Source organism: Otolemur garnettii, unplaced genomic scaffold (assembly GCF_000181295.1).
Source record: "Otolemur garnettii isolate 467f Iridium unplaced genomic scaffold, OtoGar3 scaffold00105, whole genome shotgun sequence".
Lineage (NCBI taxonomy): Eukaryota > Metazoa > Chordata > Mammalia > Primates > Galagidae > Otolemur > Otolemur garnettii.
The window spans coordinates 1,926,235-1,945,082 of record NW_003852500.1 but is presented as its reverse complement, the minus strand read 5'-3'; the positions used below and the strand labels follow the sequence as shown (position 1 = coordinate 1,945,082).

General features: G+C 48.7%; 2 protein-coding genes across 2 annotated transcripts in view; one reads left to right on the top strand and one right to left on the bottom strand.

The window, feature by feature from the left end:
* CHERP (calcium homeostasis endoplasmic reticulum protein) overlaps positions 1–7,306 on the top strand; it is a 23,479-nt gene extending 16,173 nt beyond the window's left edge. The window contains exons 10-17 of the mRNA XM_003796529.3: positions 751–1,186; positions 2,269–2,507; positions 3,530–3,663; positions 4,198–4,284; positions 4,682–4,825; positions 4,914–5,030; positions 5,494–5,588; positions 5,872–7,306. Of these exons, the coding sequence (XP_003796577.1) occupies positions 751–1,186; positions 2,269–2,507; positions 3,530–3,663; positions 4,198–4,284; positions 4,682–4,825; positions 4,914–5,030; positions 5,494–5,588; positions 5,872–6,065 (1,446 nt within the window). The 3' untranslated portion in view covers positions 6,066–7,306. The remainder of the gene's footprint in view (positions 1–750; positions 1,187–2,268; positions 2,508–3,529; positions 3,664–4,197; positions 4,285–4,681; positions 4,826–4,913; positions 5,031–5,493; positions 5,589–5,871) is intronic.
* CUNH19orf44 (chromosome unknown C19orf44 homolog) overlaps positions 5,023–18,848 on the bottom strand; it is a 23,986-nt gene continuing 10,160 nt past the window's right edge. Inside the window, exons 4-10 of the mRNA XM_003796528.3 lie at positions 18,258–18,570; positions 15,775–15,848; positions 14,575–15,073; positions 13,011–13,106; positions 10,564–10,730; positions 7,839–7,920; positions 5,023–5,086 (exon numbers count right to left, since the gene is read on the bottom strand). Coding sequence (XP_003796576.1) covers positions 7,849–7,920; positions 10,564–10,730; positions 13,011–13,106; positions 14,575–15,073; positions 15,775–15,848; positions 18,258–18,570 — 1,221 coding nt within the window. The 3' untranslated portion in view covers positions 5,023–5,086; positions 7,839–7,848. The remainder of the gene's footprint in view (positions 5,087–7,838; positions 7,921–10,563; positions 10,731–13,010; positions 13,107–14,574; positions 15,074–15,774; positions 15,849–18,257; positions 18,571–18,848) is intronic.

Sequence of the window (18,848 nt, the reverse complement as noted above, 5' to 3'; positions counted from 1 at the left end):
GACAACTGCAACAAAAAAATAGCTGGGTGTTGTGGTAGGTACCTGTAGTCCCAGCTACTTGGGAGGCTAAGGCAAGAGAATCACTTAAGCCCAAGAGTTTGTGTTTGCTGTGAACTGTGATGCCACAGCACTCTACTGAAGGTGACATAATGAGACTCTGTCTTAAAAAAAAAAAGAGTGAGTTCCTTTTGGGCACCTGGGGCCCAGCCATGCTGGGGCACCCTGAGAAATGGCACTGGACTCACCTCTGTGCCATCCCACCCTTGGGGTAGTGGTGGGGAGGGCTGTGTTTGGGCCTGCACAGCAGGCAGGAGGCCTCCTAGGACAGAAATGTGCTGCAGTTGAGAGTCTGGTTACTTTCTCTTTTTTTTTTTTTTTTTTTAAGAGACAGAGTCTCACTTTGTCGCCCTTGGTAGAATGCTTATGGTGTCACAGCTCATAGCAGCCTCCAGTTCTTTGGCTTAGCCTCCCGATTAACGGACTACAGGTACTCACCACAATGCCTAGCTATTTTTTTGCAGTTTGGCCAGGGCCGGGTTCAGGACCACTACCCTTGGTATATGGGGCTGGTGCCCTACTCACTGAGCCACAGGTTGCCACACGAGTCTGGTTACTTTCTAACCACATGGCAGGTGCCATAGCCCACATCTGATGCAGACATCAGAGTAAAATGAGCCCAGGGCAGTGCTCCCAGTGCCTGGTGCAAGGGACTAGTTCAAGAGGGGCTCACATCTGTGCCTTGCCTTGCAGCCACCGGAGCAGCCTCCCTACCCACACCACCAAGGCGGGCCACCCCACTGCCCACCCTGGAACAACAGCCACGAGGGCATGTGGGGTGAGCAGCGTGGAGACCCTGGCTGGAATGGCCAGCGTGATGCGCCCTGGAACAGCCAACCTGACCCTGCCTGGAACAGCCAGTTTGAGGGCCCCTGGAATAGCCAGCATGAGCAGCCACCCTGGGGTGGGGGCCAACGCGAACCACCCTTCCGCATGCAGCGGCCACCACACTTCCGTGGGCCATTCCCACCCCACCAGCAGCACCCACAGTTCAACCAGCCGCCACACCCCCACAACTTCAACCGCTTCCCACCTCGCTTCATGCAGGATGACTTCCCCCCTCGGCACCCCTTCGAGCGGCCACCCTACCCTCACCGTTTTGATTACCCTCAGGGTGACTTCCCTGCAGGTGAGTTCAAGGGTACCCTTGGGAGGGCCCACAGGAGGCATCCACTGCTCAGCTGGCTTTGTGGGCTGGTGGCGGTGTTTGCAGTCATGGCATGTGGGTCATGGGACTTCGAAGGAGCCCAGCACAGGCCCTCAGAAAGCTAGAAGAGGAGTGACCTCCATGGCAGCCAAGGATGTCTGATTTCTTTTCCTTGCTACACTGGTTTGGCCAGGCTGACTGTGGAGGTGTGAGTCCCACCTTTTCTTCCACCTATGCCAGCCATAGGGGTCTGCCAATCCTTACAGAGGTTCCAGAAGCAAAAGTAACTCCTATATTCCCACCCTGGATGGACTCAGTGAGAGTAGAAGAAGGCTTGCTTGTTTCCTGTTTCTTGTTACTGCTTGCTGTTTGATTTAGTTTTCTTGTTTTATTAGTTTAAGGAATCAACTTTAGCTTTGTTCATTTTTTTAATTTCCATTTATGCTTCTGCCTTTATTTTTATTTAGTCCATTCTTAACTGTAAATTCAGCTCTGAGATCACTGAGCTTGTTGATTGCTTTCATTAGTTTGCTTGGGCTGCCTTGACAAAGTACCAGAGACTGTTGGAAATTTATTGTCTCAAGGACCTGGAGGCTGGAAGTCTGAGGTCAAGGTGTCAGCAGGGTTGGTTTCTTCTGTCTCATTGGCTTGTAGAAGGCATCCTTCCCCATGTCTTCCCCATAGATGTCTTTGTCCTAATAGCCTTCTCTTATGAGAACTTTAGTCATGGTGGATTAGGGCTTTTTTCTTTTTTTTAACTCATTCACCTCTTAAAGGCCCTATCTCCAGATACAGTCTTGGGTGTTATAGCGACAACACATGAATGTGGGGAGATGCAGTTCAGCCTATAGCGCTGCTATTTCAGTTTTGTGACTCCCCCTGTGGGTACAGGATAGGCTCCTCTCTGCCTTTGCTTGGTATCATACAGCGAGAAAAGGTGCCAAGATACCTGCCCCAGAGTAGGCTATTGGCCTCATTGCCCTTCACTGAGCCCCTTCCCATGGGCAGTTAGCACCTTGGAGAGCCTCGCTCACAGTGTCCTAAGACAAGTTTCTGTCTTACAGAGCTGGGCCCCCCTCACCACCACCCTGGCCACCGCATGCCTCATCCCGGGATCAACGAGCACCCACCCTGGGCTGGGCCCCAACACCCCGACTTTGGCCCTCCCCCCCACGGCTTCAACGGGCAGCCCCCCCACATGCGACGACAGGGCCCACCCCACATCAACCATGATGACCCCAGTCTGGTCCCCAATGTGCCCTACTTCGACCTCCCTGCTGGGCTGATGGCCCCCCTTGTGAAGGTAACGTTGCTGTGGTGGGTTCCAAGTGGGACTACCTATGCCCGCACCTGTTATTCTGTGTGCACCCTGCCTCCGAGTGCTCCTTCCTTCTCATTTCCCTCTTGACAATGAACTCGATTGAGTCCAAGCTAACATTGCTGGTGCTGCTGTGAGGTGGCCCTGACAAGCCTGTGTCTCCTCTGCCCTCTTCCCCTTCTTCCCGCTACACAGAGCCTTCTGGGCTATGCATGAGGTACTGGTCCTCCATTTGTCCTTCTTGGTCCCAGCCCTCAGAAACCACCTTGTCCGGGGATTGCTAATGTGGATTTCTCAGAAAAATGCCCCTTGTGAGAGCACAGGGAGGGGCAGCACCATAGGAGCTAGGCAGAGCTGGGAGCAGTGTGGGATGGCCTCAGGATGGCTAGAACATGGAATGAGAGGAGATGGGGTGAGAAGAGGGCCAGGGCTGGGGCTCAGGGGCTTCTAGGGCTGTGCTAGCCACTGCCACCTCCTGTCTCCTCTCAGCCCTACCTGCCAGGAAGCCAAAGAGGGTCACACTAGGTTGCAGCATGGAGCTGCAGGGTAGGGGACCCAGGCAATCCAGGGCAGGGCCTATCTGGGCAAAGAGATGAAGAGGAAGGAGGCAGCAGTTGAGCTGGCTCCAGGATCGGGGTAAGGCTACACTGAGGGAGAGCCTGGCAGAAACAGATAATGAGGACATAGGGTAGGCATCAGGCTCAAAGGGCAATGGCCTATACACTGGGAAGTGGAGCTTAGAGGCAGTGTTGTCTGTGTGATTTTTATGGAGAGAGCCTTGTGGCTTTTATCAGCCTCAAAAGAAATGTGAATCACCCTGTCTAGGAATTGTTGGTGTGGCCAAGGCCCTCTGAGGAGTGAGATTTCCCAAAAAGGGAAAGATAAGGAACTATGGTCCCCAGGACAACCCTAACACCAAACCTGGGTCCTGTCCCTTCCCCACCATGCTGTGTGTGGCCCTGAGGGACTCTGCCAGGTCACCGTGACAGCTCTCTTCTCCACTGTAGCTGGAAGACCACGAGTACAAGCCTTTGGACCCTAAGGATATCCGCCTCCCGCCCCCCATGCCACCTAGTGAGAGGCTTCTGGCTGCTGTGGAGGCCTTCTACAGCCCCCCATCCCATGACAGGCCCAGAAACAGGTGAGGCCAGGGGAGGTAGATCTGGAGGATGGGAGAGAAGGCCTTATCCTTGCTCCTGGCTTATCTTCCCCCTAGATTTGTTTCCTTTGAAAGATTCCTAATAGCCATAGCTTCTGCCTAGTGGAAAAAAATAGGATCATCCCTAAGGAGAAAAATGCCATCTTAAGTGTGTGTGTTACATAGGCACAGCACACACATGGTGGCCCTCGAGGGCAGGCTTCTTTAATTGAGACTGTTAAGAGCCAGAATTCAGGGCAGATGAGACCTGTTGGCACACACTACACTCACAGCTTCCTCTTTAGTAGACTGTCCCCACAATGTTCACTACCTCAGCTCACTGAGCTGTGCCCATGGGAGGTGGCCAGCCTGAGTGTGTCCTGAGTGATTAAAGGAGTGGAGGGCTGGCCTTGGCTCATGGCTGCTGGGCTGTGGGCCCCAAGGTTCTCTGGGGTGGGTATGATTCCTAGTGCCTTTTTCCCAAGTTCCCTGCAGGAGGGCTTGGCACAGTCACACAGGAAATGTCATGTTTTACAGTGAAGGCTGGGAGCAGAATGGCCTCTATGAGTTCTTCCGAGCAAAAATGCGGGCCCGGCGGAGGAAAGGCCAGGAAAAGAGGAACAGGTGAATCTGCTTTGTTTGCCCTTCCTTGCCACCTATGTACACAGGTGGCCACTGGCAGGCCTTCTTTACTGTGGTTTGTGCTGGCTGGCCTTAGGGGGGACCCTGTCACAGCTGTCATATTGCACCTTTCCTCTGCCTGGTCTGGTGTTAGGATAATACAGGCCACTGCAGGCCAAGCCCTTGGGTGCCCTTTCCCACAGGGCATGAGTTAGTTCTGCAGTGAGAGAAAGTTGTCACTGCTTGTGTTCAGCTACACCATTTAGGAACATTATTGGCGTGTCCACACACAGGCCCCTACACCTAGGGTCTTACAGGAACCTGGGATTTGGGGCAGGCTGGGCATGGCCTGCAGGGGCCATGGGGGCTGCTCTCCCACTTAATGGGCTTCTCCTTGCAGTGGACCTTCAAGATCTCGGAGCAGATCCAAGAGCCGAGGGCGGTCTTCCTCCCGCTCCAACTCAAGATCCTCAAAGTCATCAGGCTCATACTCGAGGTCAAGGTCACGGTCCTGCTCCCGCTCATACTCCCGTTCCAGATCCAGGTAGGCAGAGCACCACGTTGGGATGGTGACATCTGAGGCCTCTTACCATGGCTCCCCTGCCACTGACCCTCATACTCTTCCCTCACAGGAGCCGTAGCAGATCTCGCTCCTGGAGGAGCCGCTCCCACTCTCGGTCCAGGTCCAGGTCTAAGTCATACTCCCCAGGAAGACGACGTCGGTCGCGGTCTAGGAGTCCCATCCCACCGTAAGATTTCTGTCTTAACTGAACCACTGGAGGTGCTGGAACCCTTTGGTGCTTTGCTGTGAATGTGTAAACATTTGTTGTTAGAAGATGTGCATGTGGTGGCCTGTGCTGAGGCTGTCCCTCAGAGACCCAAGAGCATTAGCCCAGGGATGGTGGCACCCTCTTGTCCCATACCACTGCAGTCACCTTGTGAAGCCTGAGGTGGTAGTTGGGCTCTGTGCTTTCTAACTACCTTGGGTCTTGATGTGACCTGCCCTTGTTGCTGAATGTGGGGCAGGAGGTATTTGAGGGACCCCTCATCTGGCTGACGAAGAGGATTAAGAACAACATTAAGACAAAAAATGTGTGTGTGTGTGTGTCCCAACAATGGTGAATGAGCTACACACTGTAAGAACCTAATAATTGTTATTCCAATAAATGTACCAATTATTTCTTACGAAAACGTAACCTGTCTCAATTTTAGTTCCTCGGCTGGTCTGGGTTCTAATTCAGCACCTCCTATACCTGACTCAAGGCTTGGAGAAGAGAACAAAGGCCATCAGATGCTGGTGAAGATGGGTAAGGCTCCTTGGAAGACAGTCCTAACACACTGTGGGGTGTAGGAGCAGGCAGCGCTTTCTTCCCTATACATACAGGGATTGATGGAATCAGAGAAAGTTGTGACTTGCAGAGTTCTTGCTGGGTGTTCTTTCTTACTGCAATCAATTTCATTCTTATAAACTGCAGGGTTTTGCATGTTATTCAGTTCCCCAAGTGCATTCCCATTTAACTTCATGTCAGGAAATTTGTCACAGCCTGAGCCTCTTTTGTGCTTTGTAACCCTGCGTCCCTCTTTCTTAAGGCTGGAGTGGCTCTGGTGGCCTCGGTGTGAAAGAGCAAGGTATCCAGGACCCCATCAAGGGGGGGGACGTCCGGGATAAGTGGGACCAGTACAAGGGTGTGGGTGTGGCCCTGGACGACCCCTACGAGAACTACCGCCGGAACAAGAGCTACTCTTTCATCGCTCGTATGAAGGCCAGGGATGAGTGTAAGTAGGGCCGGCAAACCAGGAGCAGCAGCATTGGCTGTTGGGACCTTCCTGGTTCACTGGCAGTGGAAGATCATAGTGACAGCTCAGTTCTCACACAGCCTCCATGTTTGGGGAACTACAGGAAAAGAAGGAAGACTAACGCACACCTTGCCAGGAGCACCATGCTCATGGTATGGAAAGGCTACTGGCTCTACCTATGAACTACACCAGGAGGTACCACAGCCACCAAGGCTGTGGGCTTATTTTCCTTTACAGTGAAGCAAGAAACACAAGACCCTCCATCCCCTGAGTAAGAATTCTTCACACCTGAAGGAATGGATGTGTGCGTCTTCCTTAAATCAGATTCTGAGCCTCCTCATAGGCTCCAGTAGGAGCATGTGGAAGAGGGGCCCAGAGCCAGCAGGTTCCAACTCGCCTGCCCTCTTTGGCTGTGTAGTGCTGAAGCCATGGCCAGGTGCCATGAATGCTTATGATTGGAAAACAGAAAAACAAAATCTTTTTGACTTGCAATGTTAAGCAGGGTTTTCATTTTTACCCCTATTGGTTTAGTTTTAAAAAAGAGAATATTGACCTGAGACGATCCCCAGTGAGATCACTTGAAATCTGATTCTTCTAAGATACACTGGCCCTTAATTCAGTTACTTTAGTTGTATAAGTTGGTATTTTTTTCTGGAATGTTAGCTATTTGCTATTTGGAGAAAGAAGGTTCTAATAAACCAATCTGAAGTATCTTCAGGTCAAGGAGCGCAAGCCTTGGAGTCTGTGCACTTAGTGTCTCTACTTGTGTTTCTCGCTTAGAAGCTCCCCAACACCAGCACATTGTGCAACAGCCCGTTCCGATCTAGAGCATGGAGTTCAACCCCCTGGCTAGGGCCTCCTGCTCTGTCATTTCATTTGCACACCCCCACCCCACCCCCTAAGGGAGGTGAAGCCCAGAGGGGAGCTGCCTCTGCCAGAAGCTGAAGGTAACCATGCCAGGATTGGCCACAATTTGTGGCCATGGGCAGCTCAGTGTGGTGCCGTTTGTTTGTACAGAAACATTTTTGGAAAAATTCTTTTCATTAAGATGCAAAATCCCTTCCATCTTTTCAACCCAATGTAATAAAATATTTGATTTTGTTCTAGATTTTCTGTAGCTGTGAATTGTTCAAACCTGTCTGATCCAGGATAAAATGTAAACATGTGCTGTTAACAATTTCTTGTGGATTTTACTGTTTTGCTTTCAAATAAAGACTTTTTTTAAAGACCTTTTTCTCTGTGTGTAAATCAAACGTATCCTCAGGCTAAGGGAGGAGGCGGTGTATTCTGGGTGCAGACTTGGTTGGAGCTGTGGATCCCAGCTGGAATCAGAAGCTCTGCCCTGGTCACCTACATTGGTCCTATGTCCTTACCAGACAGGGCTTCTGTTAGCTTCCCTGTCTCTGTCAAGTTCACATGCCAATACCTGGCTGGGTGGAGCTGCTCTGCAGAGGCTGGTGGTCCTTATCCTACTGCAAGTGGTGGGCAGCTCCCCACATGACTCCTGTTCCACTGGCCTGTGCTGTCATTGGTGGCAGGCATGCTGGCTCCTCTTGATAACAGGCCAAGGAGATAGTGGCTGAACAAGTTCCCTTACTGAGCTGGGATTTGGCTCAGGATAATCCTGCATCCTTACCGCAGCTCCATCTGTCCCCACCAGGGAACGTCACCTGCATACAGCCCTGTGTGTGCAAGCATGCGGGTGTGTGCTAAGCAAGCATACTAGACAGTCAATTAGGTCAGACCTACTTCAAGCTCACCTGCTGGCACTCATAGCTCCTCCTTCACCTCCTTCAAGGCATCCTCCATGGTCAGTGGACTAGGCCTGTGGCGCCTAATATACTGTACGGGCAGAGGACAGAGACACCATCACCACCACCACCTCAATACGTACTGAGTGGCTTCTGGACACTTGGGAAGAAAACAGACATGGCACATGTCCTTGACAGGTGCCTGCTTGGCTAACAGAAAAGTAAAGCAGGCTCAGCGCCTATAGCTCAACCGGCTAAGGCGCCAGCCACGTACACCTAAGGTGGCGGGTTCGAATCCCCAGCCTGGACCCGCCAAACAACAATGACGGCTGCAACCAAAAAATAGCCGGGCGTTGTGGCGGGTGCCTGTGGTCCCAGCTACTTGGGAGGCAGAGGCAGGAGACTTGCTGGAGCCCAGGAGTTGGAGGTTGCTGTGAGCTGTAATGCCACGGCACTCTGCCCAGGGGACAGCTTGAGGCTCTGTCTCAAAAAAAAAAAAAAGAAAAGTAAAGCAGTGGGATGTCATGTGGCAAGAGTTGGCACACAGGATGGCCAGGAGCTGTGGAAATATAGGGAAAAGGATGCCCAGGCAGGTTCTGGGTGGGCCCGGAGCAAGGGATGAACCCTTACTGAGTCAGAAAGGAAAGAATGCCTGCAGGTGCCCTAACAGCCAGCCTGCTTTCTTCAACAAATAAACTTGGCCAGCCATGGTGCCTCACATCTGTGATCTCAGCACTCTGGGAGGCCATGCTGGGAGGAACACTTGAGGCCAGGAGTTCAAGACCAGCTTGTACAACATAGTGTGACCCCATGACTCTACAAAAAAATTTAAATTACCAGGGTGTGCATATTTACAGTCCCAGTTACTTAGGAGGCTGAGGCAGGAGGATCATGAATGCAGGAGTTCAAGGTTGCAGTTAGCTATAATGATGCCACTGCATTCTAATCTGGGCAGCAGAGCAAGACTCTCTCTAAAAATTAAAAATAGGCTTGGTGCCTGTAGCTCAGAGGCTAGGGCACCAGCCACATACAGCAGAGCTGGTGGGTTCAAATCCAGCCTGGGCCTGCCAAACAACAACAGCAACTATAACCAAAAAATAGCCAGGCACCTGTAGTTCCAGCTACTTGGGAGGCTGAGGCAAGAGAATCGCTTAAGCCCAAGAGTTTGAGGTTGCTGTGAGCTGTGATGCCATGGCACTCTACCCAGGGCGATAGCTTGAGACTCTGTCTCAAAAATAAATTAATTAATCAAAATTAAAAATAAAACAATGAATTATAAGGAAATAAGATGGGGAAGTGATCTATAAAAAGTTGATCCCCAGACAGCAGCATCCCTGGGCCCTTGGGAGAAATACCCACTAGAAGGCCCCCCTACCTGTTGGAGGGCTCAGCAGTTGCTTTCTCAGGCATTCAGGGGCTTCTGATACTACTATAGATTAAAAGGCTAAAGCAGTGGTTCTCAACCTTCCTAATGCTACAACCTTTTAATATAGTTCCTCATGTTGTGGGGACCCCCAACCATATGAGGAACTGTATTAAAGGGTCAGAGCATTAGGAAGGTTGAGAATCACTGGGCTAAAGAGACACATCAAACTGTCTTGATGTATGGACTTTAGGTCCTCATTACAAAGTGGGAACAAAATACACAACTTTAATGAAACAACCAGAAATCTGAATACTGGCCTTAATCCTAAGTAAATTTGGTTTGGGTATTATGATGACATTATGATTTTGTTTCATTTTCTTGTTGGGGTATATTTGTTTGTTTTTTAAGATTAGTCTCTGTTGCCTGGGCTAGAGTGCAGTGATATCATAGCTCATAGCAACCTCAAACTCTGCAACACTAGTGATCTCCTGCCTCTGCCTCCCAAGTAGCTGGGACTACAGGCATAAGCCAACATACCAGGCCTGGTTTTATGTTTTTTAACTCATTTTTTAGAAATACAAATTAAAATATCTGTATGTAAAAAAATTTTAAATCTCTATAATAAAAGACACTGCATATAGTGTCACATCATTTCTAAGAAGAAATATATAGCTCATACTTTGCATAGGCAAAATCTGAAAAAGTAAGTATCAAGTTGGTAATGTTATCCCTGAAATTATGGAGAACTGTAAAATGTACACCTCTATAACAACATTTTTAGAAAATACATACATTGGGCGGCGCCTGTGGTTTAAAGGAGTAGGGCGCCGGCCCCATATGCCGGAGGTGGCGGGTTCAAACCCAGCCCCGGCCAAAAACTGCAAAAAGAAAGAAAGAAATAGGTACATCTTTTTTGGCAATCAGGAAAAAAAATTTTTTTGGAGGGAAAAATAGGAATGTGAAGGTGATATCTCTTGGGCCAAAGCCAGAGAGAAAGGCTAGGCTACCTCCAGCCCCACCTTAGGTGGCACTCAGGAGGGTCTGTGAAAGGGATAGGACCGCTCTCAGAGGAGAAAATAGTGCCTCAGTGAGTAGGTCCCCTCTGGTCTAAGGTCACACACAGGCCAGGCTGGGCTGGCTACAAGGCCTAGTGCTCAGTACCCCAACCTGCAACCAGCTTATATCACAACACAAGGAGGAAACGAGGTTCCTTCTACAAGGACAAAGATAGAAAGCTTTGAAACATCCCTGTAGGACCAAGCTGAGGGCTTAAGGATCCCATCACCATTCCCTCCTTGGCTAACCATCTCAGAGCTTCCCCCACCCTGGCCACTCTACCTCCTCAGGGGAAGGCACGACTCCAGTCACCTCTTTGGCTTCCTCCAGAGTGTGATAGTGGAATGAATCCCCATCCAAGGACTGCAGGAGTGACATGTGCAGGTGACGGCTGGTCTCGATGAATTGCTGCGTCAGGCTTAGCTGCTGCTTCAGCATATCATTCAGTGCCAGCATGGCCGGACTATAGGCTGTCAGGGCTGTTCCCACTCTGTGTCACTCAGTGGCTCCACTAGGGCCCCACGAGTTCCACACCTCCATCCCTACCCCACCATGCCCAACAGATCGGTAATGTTAAGCTGTTTTCTGAAAGGACTGCTATCTTCTGGGATGGTAAAGGCCTCACCTAATCCTGTCTGTTTCAATTCTCTAGTAAATGAATTGCTTTCTACTGAGAAATGCATGAAAATTTAAAGAGTTGCACATGTGCCCATGCTCAGCTCCCAGGCAAAAGTAGAAGTTTTAACCTATCCACCCTATAGACTAAAAAGTCTAGTAAATTCTTCAAAATAGCTAGAAGACCAGACTGGGCAATAGCAAGATCCCATCTGTACAAAAAATTTAAAAGTTATCCAGGTGTGGTGGCGTACCCCTATAGTCCCAACTACTCAGCCTGCTTGTGCTCGGGAGTTTGAGTTTGCTATGAGCTATGTGGACTCTAGCCTGGGTGACAGAGAGAAACCCTGTCTCTAAATAAATAGGTAGAAGAGAAGAATTGGAATGTTACACACACACACACACAAAACATCTGAGGTGATAGCTATCTCAATTACCTTGACTTAGTCACTACAAATTATATATAGATACCAAACTATCACAGGCACCTCCAAAATATGCACGACTATGATAGGCTAATACAAAATTTTAAGTCTAATAAATTGGTATAAACAGCAGTCCCCAACTTTTTTTTTTTTTTTTTTTTGAGACAGAGTCTCGCGTTATCACCCTGGGTAGAATGCCATGGCGTCACAGCTCATAGCAACCTCCAACACCTGGGCCTAGGCAATTCTTTTGCCTCAGCCTCCTGAGTAGCTGGGACTACAGGCACCTGCCAGAACACCCAGCTATTTTTTTGTTGCAGTTTGATCAGGTTTGAACCTTGGTATATGGGGCTGGCACCCTAACCACTGAGCCACAGGCACCTCCCAGTCCCCAACTTTTTTGACCCTAGAGGTAAGTTTCATGAAAGAGAATTTTTCCACAGCCTGGGGGATGGGATGATTTTGATATGAATCTGTAGTCATATCAGATCATAGTCATATCAATAAATAAATTGTATTTATTATGGTCTCTGTGCAGTTAAACCTCTCTGCTAATGAAAATCTGTATTTGCAGCCACTCCCCAGCACCAGCATCACTGCCTCAGCTCCACCTCAGATCATCAGGCATTAGATGGTCATAAGGAGCGAACAACTTAGATCCCTCACATGTAGGGGGTTCCTGCTCCTGTGAGAATCTAATACTACCACTCAACCCATGGTGAAAGAGTCAGACCCTGTCTCAAATAAATAAAATAATTAAATAAAATAAAATGAAACAAAATAAGCTAGTTGTAACAAGAGAAATATTTGTATCTATCACTATGGGTAGAGTGCTGTTGGTGTTATCATGGCTCACAGCAACCTCAAAGTCCAGGGCTCAAGTGATCCTCTTGACTCAGCGTCCTGAGTAACTGGGGCTATGGGCGCCTACTACACACCCAGCTAATTTTTTTCTATTTTTGGTAGAGATGGGATCTCGCTCTTGCTCAGGCTAGTCTCGAAGTCCTAAGCTCAGGCAATCCACCCACCTTGGCCTCCCTGAGTGCTAGGATTACAGGCGTGAGCCACTGTGCCTGGCCACAACTGGTATATTTTACTATCTTTATACTTAAAAGAATCCTATGAACAAAACTGAAAAAGGGAAAAAAATACTAGGTACCAGATAGACTCTTTAACCTATATCACATGAACCTTCACTGCAGTGGCTCCAGGGGGACTTGGCAAAGTCTAAACTCTCTAAGGTAGCTTTTGAGGTACCTTCCTCATGGCCCAGGCTTGGCTGGGACCCTTCTCAGTTCCACACAGACTCCTTCAGACTCAGCCCAGGAGGCAAGGGTTGTGTTCGTTCACGCAGCCTGTGGCTACTGCTCAATATTGATCAAATAAGTGTCTGGTGGCAGGGGATGATAGCTTAGAGACAAAAAGGCTCCCAGGGGAACATACATATACGAGTAGCCTTGCTGGAATAGAGGGCTTACAGGTGTGCTATTCTTCACCTTCCTGTTTTTCACACTGGTGTCCCTTTGCAAGAGACAAGAAGGTTCAGAGACACTCTCAGGCTGTCATCTGGGATCCTATAAACTGTGACAGTTGTCTATGGCTGTGCATTCCTCAAACATAGCATTATAGGTGCCAAACCTCCAAAGGTGGGCATAAATTTGCAGATCAAATGTGTTCTGTAAAATGGTACAGGAAGGACCCACCAAGTTGGGCTATTACCTTCTATTGCATCTGCACTGATGACATGATTGGCAATGGGTATCGGGTCCACATAGGCACTTCCCATGGCAGGCCCAATAGTTGCCACACTGGATGCTGTCTCAAGGACAAAGAGAGGGTGTGAGTGGGCAGGACACAGAGCAATGACTTTCTCGTTCATGGATATGATGCTGAAACAAACCATGTGGGCTGTTTTTTTTCTGAACATGACCACCCTTCTGGCCTTTATTTTTTGAGATATGGTCTTGTGGTGTCACACAGCTGGAGTGCAGTGGCACAATCATAACTCACTGCAGCTACAAACTCCTAAGCAATCCTTTCACCTCAGCTCCCCAGTAGCTGGGACTACAAGCAGGCACCACTATGTCTAGAACATTTTTCTTTTTTTTCTAGAGGCCATGCACAGTGGCTAATGCCTGTAATCCCAGCACTTTGGCAGGATGAGGCAGGAAGATCTTTTCAGCCCAGATATTCAAGGTTTCAGTGAGCTATGATGACACCATTGTACACAAGCCTCAAAAAAAAAAAAGGAAAAAAGAAAAAAAAATCCAAGGAGAAGTACATCCCTTTTCACATCTAGAGACAATATTAGTCTACCTTGTCAAGAACTATTTGGATGAAAAAAGGGAATAAACAAATGTTTAAAAGGAACCTTTCCACTGGGAAGAGCCAAGGCTGAAGCTGGGAATGAAAGAAACATCTGGAACGTGAGATGGGGGCATGAGAAGAAGTAGCCCCTTCACCATGTCCTAAAGTACAGAGCAGGATTGGTGGGTGTCCTGTGATTCCACATGGTGGGGAATTGAAGCAAGGCCTGCCTGGTGGGAGAGGTGAGCTTTGGGAGACTGTGGGCTTGAGCCTGGACTCCTGGGGTGACTGCAATTCTGATAACCAGCTTGACCTGCAGCAAGGCAGCTTCCAGAGCCCCTGTGCAGGAGACCCATTAACTGGTAAAAGAAATGTGGTCCAAGAAGGCATTTCCTCCATGGGTTCACACTCATTGGTGTCTCTTTCAGTGCCATGTGACAAGTCACCAGACTCACATGTGGCATCTCTTATTTTCTCTCCTCCAAGGTTTCCCCATTTGGGCACCTAAGTGGAGCAGGATCATTCTCTAGGATAGTGGTGTCATCATGGGTATAGTTGGTAGGGGTATCCTGGGCATTGTAGGGTACATAACAGCATCCCTGGCCTCTACCCAGCAAATGCCAGAGCACCCCAACCCTTAGTGGGGTGTTCTAGTATCTCTAGACTTTGATCCCAACCCTTAGTGTTGACAATCAACAATATCTCTAGACATTGACAAGGGCCCCTAGTGGTAGCATCACCCCACTCACCACCAAATACTGTCTACAAAGACTGTAGTCTTTGCTTCTGAAACTTCTGAATGCTTTAGAGCTTGCTGCCTCTTATCCATGGAAGAAGAAACTGGGGGCTGAGCCCCCCCAGCTAATTAATGACAGATTGCATGGACTTAGCCCCTTCCATATGTTTCCCAGGTTGCCTGGGCTGCACACAGAGTGCCTATCCCACTTGCCCTGGCCTCCACAGCTGCCACACTTACCCTTGGTCCACTGGTAGGCAAAGCCTGAATCCAGAGTCTGCACAGCTGTTTCCTTCACAAGGACTCTTGTCATACTCCTGCCCCACTTTTTCTGAGACTTGGGTGTTTTTAGGACAAGATCTGTCTTCAGACTTGAAGAGCACTCAGACAAAGAGTCCAGTGTTCTGTCCTTGGAATGGGCCGTTGGCTCAGATGTTGTCAGACTTGGAGAGTTTTCAAAATCTTCAGAATAAGCTGAGTTCACTGTGCTCACTGTGGATGCGTCAAACGCTAAGTTCATGCTGGAAGTGCTGTCCTGCCAGGCAATGGAGGCTGAACCAGCACTGAAGTGCTCTGAGATGTCACTTTCGGTGGGGAGACCTTTGTCCCCATCTGCAGAGGTAGGCTTTCCCTGAGATGCCAGGCTCCTCACCTCAGCATGTCTTGGTGTGTTCTGCCTGGCAGATGCCTTGGCTCTTAAGCTTTTGCTGGACAGGTTTTCCCTCTGATCACTTTCTTTCTACAATGGAGGACAGCATTGGTGACAGGAAACTATTTTGAGAAGATCAACATGCCAAAACCACCACATTTCCAGAAGCAGGGGACTTGTGTGGTCCCAGCTTCTGAGGGTTCACACTCGGCCTTGCGTTTGGGCAAGTGGAATATTCACTTCAGCACAGAGGTTCTTAGTGTGGTACACATGACCCTAATGGCATGGAGCATGTTTACGTGGCACGTGGGTGAGATTTAAAGCCCTAGCACCACGTATTACTAAGATGTACATTTCCTAGTGCAGGTGATTAAGGCAAAAATAGAAATGTTGTGCTCAAATGGGAGCAGTTGGTAAACCATTGCCTCAGTGCAGATATTCCTGTGGTTGCTCTAGGAGGGGGAATGTACTTTAGTCATCTGCTACATTAAGGATCTTTAATCTGTGATTACCTAAATCAGGATCTCTTACCTGCTGCACTTTGACATTTGGGGCCAGAATATTCTTTGCATTGGGGGTTGCTTTGTACATTACTGGACACTAAGCAGCATTCCTAGCCTTCACCTGCTAGAGATGCCACTGGAACCCCCAATCCTGATAGCCACGATGGCCCCAGACATTGCTAATGTCCCTGGGGGGAGAATTGAGAACCACTGGACTAAACGAAATGCTGAAGTTACAATCCTCTCTACATAACATTCTACAGTCAAAAATGACTTAATTGTACTTACCTCCTGTTCCAAGTCTGAGTTCTCATTGACAGCTGGGGACAGATCATCGAGGGATAAAATATTTCCTCTAAACTCTGTAATTAAAAAATTAGTATGATAACGTTTATGCCATTATTTCTTCCATAAATGTTTAGAAAGATAAACTCAGACATAGGGTTTATCCCAAAAGCTGGATGGGAATTATTTCCAGATTTTCTGGGTAGAAACTATTCAACTTGACCATCATGGTGTGAAAGCAGCCACAGAAAATGTGTAAAGGAAGTTCATAAAACCTTGTTTATAAAACAGACAACAGGGCTGGTCTAGACAGAAAAGCTGACGATTACAATACAAGGAAGTTGGTGACAAGTACACATGTGGTGTGAGGAGTTGGAGGGGCACCCTGCTAGCTATGGGACATGAGATGTGGCTCCAAAGCAGCCTAAGTTCTTGTTTACAAGTTAAAGGCACAGCAGAAACTTAACCACCATTTTGGCTGATTAGCCAATCTGAGCTTAAGTGTGTGCTGAGACTCAGGAGTATGTAGTCCTCTTCAGAGCCTGGTGCTCCAACAGGTTTAAGCTGACTCAACAAGTGAGTAGCCAAGAAGCAGTGATTATGTTTGTAGTAACTCCTACCAGGAACTCTCTTTACCTGATTCAGTTCAGCCCGCAAAGTGCAGGAGCTGTGTGTGCACACGTGTGTGTTCGTGCTGGGGAATGCCTCCCCCTCTGACCCCACAGAATAGCCCTGGAAGGCTCCTTCTACTATTATCCCTATTTCACAGAGGTGGAGACTAAGGCACTGAGAGCCCAAGACTGTACAGCTAATAAAAGGGAGAGCCAGGACATCCTGATGCTGGTCGTGGATTCTGCTTTCTCACCCACATATGGAAGGAGGTGATGTGGGAGAACAGCTCCCCACCCCGCACTAGCCTCTCAGGCCTGTTTCCTCATATATACAACATGCTGTTCACTAACCCAGAAGCAGAGCCCCAGATAGCATCTGGCAGAAGGCAAGCACTGAAGGGGCTCCAAGGGGCTCTGTCATAGCCACAGCCTAGGCCATGCCATGTGGTGGCCATACTTCACCCTCCCATCCTGGTAGACCTTCTAGGGACACACACATCACTTTTTGAGTGACTCCCAGGTTAGGGCCATCCTGGAGCCTGGTGGGCAGGGAGCATGTCTACTTGTTGGTCCTATTCCTGACAATATGCCACCTGGCACCTATGACCACATAGCAGGCACTCAGGAAACAACTATTTCACTTTGATTCGGTGCTAAAGCATCTAAGAGAAGGAAAAAAAACCTGTTTCAAACCCCTTTTCTTTCTCCCCTTTTTCTTTTTCTTTTCTTTTTTTTTTTTTTTTTTTGAGACAGAGCCTCAAGCTGTTGCCCTGGGTAGAGTGCCGTGGCATCACAGCTCACAGTAACCTCCAACTCCTGGGCTCAAGCAAGTCTCCTGCCTCCGCCTCCTAAGTAGCTGGGACTACAGGCACCCACCACAACGCCTGGCTATTTTTTGGTTGCAGCCATCATTGTTGTTTGGCAGGCCCAGTCTGGATTTGAACCCACCAGCTCAGGTGTATGTGGCTGGTGCCTTGGCCACTTGAGCCACAAGCGCCGAGCCTCTCCCCTTTTTCTTGTAACTAAATATAATATTAAGATAAAAATAACATCAAAACAGGGAGGCACCTGAGGCTCTGTGAGTAGTGCGCCAGCCCCATATACCGAGGGTGGTGGGTTCAAACCAGGCCCCGGCCAAACTGCAACAAAAAAATAGCTGGACGTTGTGGCGGGCACCTGTAGTCCCAGCTACTCGGGAGGCTGAGGCAAGAGAATCGCTTAAGCTGAGGAGTTGGAGATAGAGTGAGACTGTCTCTAAAAAAAAATAAAATAACATCAAAATAATAGAAATGTTTACTTTTGATGGGTTGGAGATTTGTTTTCTTTTCTGAAAAAAGGAGGCAATTCTCTCCTTCACAAAAAAAGAAAATTAGGCTGCCTTTTGGTTGTATGTGGCTCTAGAAAAATTTCTTTTATTGCTCCATAATTGGTCAAGGTTACTGGATGGTATGGACCAAGTGTTGTGTCCCCACCAAATCTCATAACTGGGCTTGGATAAGGACACCCTTAGATGGGATTGATCCCTTTATAAGAGAATGAGGAGATAGTGCTCACTCTCTTCACCCTGTGAGGACACGGAGAAAACGTAGTTGTCTGTAAATCAATAAGAAAGTCCTCACCAAGTGCCCTACGCTGCTGGCACCCAGATCTTGGACTTTCATCCTCCAGAACTGTGAGAAATAAATTTCTGATGTTCCAGCCACCCTCTCCCTAGGACTCTGTTAAAGCAGCCTAAACTAAGACTCTGGAAAAAGATTTTAAAGATGGAAAGTTGAGGGTTTAATTCTTACTGCCTATGGAAATTTCTGGCTGCTACCAAGCGAAGGACCCTAAAGGTGGCCTTGGCCTTCATGTCTGGACTAGAATATAGATTACCGTTCAGGCTGTCATCACCACCTTCTGAAATGGACTCATTCTGAGACCTAGCCTCACTCCTTCCAAGGGAGGACACAAGCTTAACATTTTCCATCTTTGAAGACACTGATTTTGAAAAGGCACCAGTGGCAGAAAGTGACAGCGTGGGGGAGGCTGTGTCACTGAAAACGCAGGTCTCCGGGGAGCAAGATCTTGGGCGAACGCTGAAAAGGGTGCCATCTGGGGCCCATGAGGTTGGTAGGCACGTCCGAGAAGGTTTTGAGCTGGAAAGTTCCGTACCAGGTAGAGAACAGCCTCTTGGTTGAGTCAGGATCTGATTTAAATAAAAAAAAAAAAAAAGACATGAAATTACCAAACTTTTTTTTTTTTGAGACAGAACCTCAAGCTGTCACCCTGGGTAGAGTGCTGTGGCACCACAGCTCACAGCAACCTCCAACTCCTGGGCTCAAGTGAGTCTCCTGCCTCAGCCTCCCAAGTAGTTGGGACCACAGGCGTCTGCCACAACGCCCGGCTATTTTTTGGTTGCAGCCGTCATTGTTGTTTGGCGGGCCCAGGCTGGATTCGAACCCGCCACCTTAGGTGTATGTGGCT